The 3,795-nt window shown below is 38.8% G+C and overlaps 1 protein-coding gene across 1 annotated transcript in view; it reads left to right on the forward strand.

Annotated features, from left to right (window-relative positions):
- LOC138033307 (uncharacterized) overlaps positions 1-2,355 on the forward strand; it is an 8,424-nt gene extending 6,069 nt beyond the window's left edge. Inside the window, exons 4-5 of the mRNA XM_068881066.1 lie at positions 1-9; positions 514-2,355. The exon at positions 1-9 is cut by the window's left edge and continues 27 nt beyond it. Coding sequence (XP_068737167.1) covers positions 1-9; positions 514-1,469 — 965 coding nt within the window. The 3' untranslated portion in view covers positions 1,470-2,355. The remainder of the gene's footprint in view (positions 10-513) is intronic.
- Positions 2,356-3,795: the final 1,440 nt, after the last annotated feature.

The raw sequence follows: 3,795 nt of genomic DNA on the forward strand, positions 1-3,795 counted from the left end.
TGGAATCAGGTAAAAGTGATCATGAAACCCACATGTGTGTCTCAGCTTTCCACTTAATTAAAATACGGAGAGTCTTGAGTCTGGTAAAATAATAGCATCTTCTCCAGCCAAAAAGGAACGAATGTTGGCATACCGTTTATTTTGGCTCGGCATCCACTCACCGAGCAATGCAATTGGTGAGGCTTATTGTAAGCGCTTGTATGAGTCTGGTAATATAATAGCATCGTTTACTTTAATTATTGTAATGGAATAAGTCTATCTTGGAAAGAAAGATTCCAAGACATCAAGGGAAGAAAAACTTACGATAAATGCCAGAACCTCTGTCAACACGATAAAATTAAATTCCATCTCACGTATAATATCCTTTTTTTTTTCGCAATTGAACTAACCTTTACGACATTTTCTTTTCAAAAAGCAAATTAATAGTTTCCTTTTAGTGTTAGCATTCTCAGTATTTGTTTTTTGAGCAAGAAACAAACCTATAAAAACCTTTTTTTTTTGCCACTGACACAGATCTTGAAGGTGAAAAAGAAGATGAGAAACATGTAGGTAACAAGCAAGCGGAAACCGACCTTGACAAAAAGGAGGAAGCAGATGTTAAAGATGCAACAGTAAAGGCAAAGGAGAAACTGCCAGGTGAAATGATTTCACAAGAACCGGGGGCAGTTGGACCTAAAGCAGTAAAAACAGAAAGTTCAAGAGTGGAAAAAACGAGAAAGTGTGCACGGAGTAAGGTGTCATTCCACAGTGTGTGGGAGGTGGCCGGAGGAGGAAAATCATGTCAAGAAAAAGATCCAAAGGCACACAGGGAGAATGCTGCTCAAGGTGCATCACTACTGGCAGTGATAGAAGAAGAGGCAGGTGACCTCAAATTAACCAGCGTCTTGGATTCTAAAGAAGCAAAGGGAGCAAAGACTAAAAACGACGAACCAAAAGCTGCTGAAGTAACTGAAGCAGGCAACGTAGATGTGGCTGACGAGCTGCCTGTGCCTACAGATGCTGATATAACCAATGTGACAGGCGTTGAAGAAATAGATGCAAGGAAACCTGAGAAAGAAGGGCCAGGAGATGGGGATGCTATTGAGGTCACCAATGCTAGCGGTGGTGCGGGATTGCTGATGGAAACAGCAGGTGGTGAAATGGCAGGGGATGCTATTCCTAAATGGGTGGATGCGGCACATTTGACTTCAGAGGAACAAGAAGTTAAACTAATGGTGTCAACAACAGATGGAGGAACCGCAGGTGTTCATCCCATTCATGCAGATGTGGCTGACCCTCGTGAGGCACTTAATATGCAGCAAGAGGAAGATGTTGAGATAGTCAAAGTGCCAAGTGCTGGAGAGGCTGAAAAGGTCAAAGTACCAAAAGCAGAGAGCCAAGAAAAGGTCCAAGGGGCGATCACAGGAAATGCTGGGGCAACCGATGCAAAGGATGCCAAGATAAAGAGAAAGGCAGAGGCTAAATTCTAAAAGGACTTTACAATGCCTTTTTTAAAAGGCATTGTAGACAAAAACACTAAACATGAAAGCATGGAGAAGCCTTAAAAGCATCATATAACATGTGTAGTAGTTAGGCAGAACTATAGAGTTTGATGCCAAGTTCTCGGTCCCATGCATGTCCCAACAATTCTTTCTTGAAAACGGTATATTTTCCTTAAGACTAACTCTAAAAAATCAATTGGGATTAAATTGTAGTAGAGCGATGCATATGCTGAAAGTAGACAGCATTCTGCTAAAGAAAGATTCAAAACATTATGTACAATTTTCAACCTCCTTGCATTGTGATTTTTTCCAAGAATTCACTTACATCAGTGCTCTTCCTTATCCTTTGCAACGCTCTTGTAGTACCATATTTTGTGCTTTACACCTATTAAAAGGTGGAGATAATCATTAACGCGGTGTTAGGGAACATCTAAGACACATCTAACGGAATTGCAACATCTGAAAAGGTGGCCAGTAAAAGAGAGGAATTAAACGTTTGCGGCTTAGAAATGTACCCTCGACGGTATGGCCATAAGATCTTTGACTGTGGAATCGAAACAAGAGACATGAATGAAGTTGGAAAAATTTGCGGTACTTAATGAGAAAGAATACCAGTAACTCAGTTACGACTCGTGCACCTTAGAAATTGCTATGCTATCATTTTGCTTTCGCTTTTTCGTAAAAAAAGGATTGTATAATCAATGCAATAGGTCGTTGTTCGGTGAAAAAGTCAAGAGGCCTTTGATGGGCCCATGCCATCAGTGGCCGTTAATTGCGGATTGAAATTATAATTCTTTGTCGACATGGAGAACCCATATACACGCAATAAACACGTGGTTCGTATAAAGCAACGCTGTTAATCTTCTTATTTATTACTCAGGAAAAAAAAAATTAAAAGAGATAAGTTGTCTACCATTAAATGTTATCCTTGATTATTTGAACCGTTCCATGGCTTTGGGGCATGCAACAATATATTGTATCCAAGCGCAAACCCCACTTAAAAATAACAAGGTCACGCATTGCCCATAAAAGAACAAAACAGAACGGATTCCTCAACCGGGGCAAAAAGAATCGGTGCAAAATGACGTATCTCTCTCAATGGTATGCTAGTCGTGCAGTTAGTGTTCACTCAGTGCGGAGTTAATGGCCAATAAAACAACCAAATATCAAGTCTCCGCATGCTAAGAAATGTAACGGAGATCGTTACTAAAACAAATTAAAATTATCTATGTTGTAGAAGGGTATAAGTGATCTCAAAATCCTCCAGAATTTGCATTTATCGCACAGATAAACTTACTTTAAATAGATCAATGGACCAAAAGCTCATCTCGGATTTATGTTCCCTCTACCTAACTCTAAAAGGCACTGCCTCACGATCTCCAATAGTTAAAGGGTTGCTGCAGAGATTCTCACTTATAAAGCTAAAATTCGTTGCAAATTGCATTGCAAATAATTAACCACTTCCAAGCTATTTTGTGATTTTCCAGAGTTGGTTTTCTTAAAGAGCTATTAGGAGCAGAAATCGACTACTTGTTTTCTTCAGATTTTTAAGGTGGGTTTGCTTAACACCTGACTGGTAAAATTTCAGCTTTCATTTTTTTTTTTCAAAGGTTGTTTACTTTGAGTCTTGGATTTCACAGTTCGCCATTCATTACTCACGTTCAAAGCTGACCAAGTGGACCTCAGAGGGTTGGATCTAGGGAAAAGTGACGTCATTTAATCACTAGCTTGAGATTTCAGCGTATAAATGCAACGTATTATAATTTTTATTTTTCGTTGAATTTCAAAACTATGTTAACTAAACAGTAAGTGACCAAGTTTTAACCCTTTATTTCAAAAAGAGATTTGTTTATTTTAACTGAAATTTTCCTATTTAATGGTTAAAATCTTGAGAGCGCTTGATAGAGGAGAAAATGACGTCAATGACTCAATAGTTTAAGAATGCAATGCACGAATCCTCGGCTGAATTAATATGCAGCACAGGAGTTTCGGTCTTTCAGACTTTTAAACTCGTGTTTTGCATATATATAAGAGCTGCGTTTGCACGCTGAAATTTTAAGCTAGTGAGGAAATGACATCACGTTTCTCTAGATCCAACCCTCTGAGGTCCAATCATAGCTTACATAAATTTTATAAGGGTTTGTATCGGGAATTTAGCGATCGTTATTTAGGGCATTAAAATAGGAATAAAAATACACCAAAATTTGTCACCTTGCCTCCTGGTCTTATTTATGGTATGTTCTTGGGCATTTCTGGCCGTTTCAGCGCGATTCTAGGGAGTTTTAGTTCTATCGTTTCTCTCTGATATATATAA

This window comes from Montipora capricornis, chromosome 14 (assembly GCF_036669925.1).
Source record: "Montipora capricornis isolate CH-2021 chromosome 14, ASM3666992v2, whole genome shotgun sequence".
Taxonomy (NCBI): Eukaryota; Metazoa; Cnidaria; class Anthozoa; order Scleractinia; family Acroporidae; genus Montipora; species Montipora capricornis.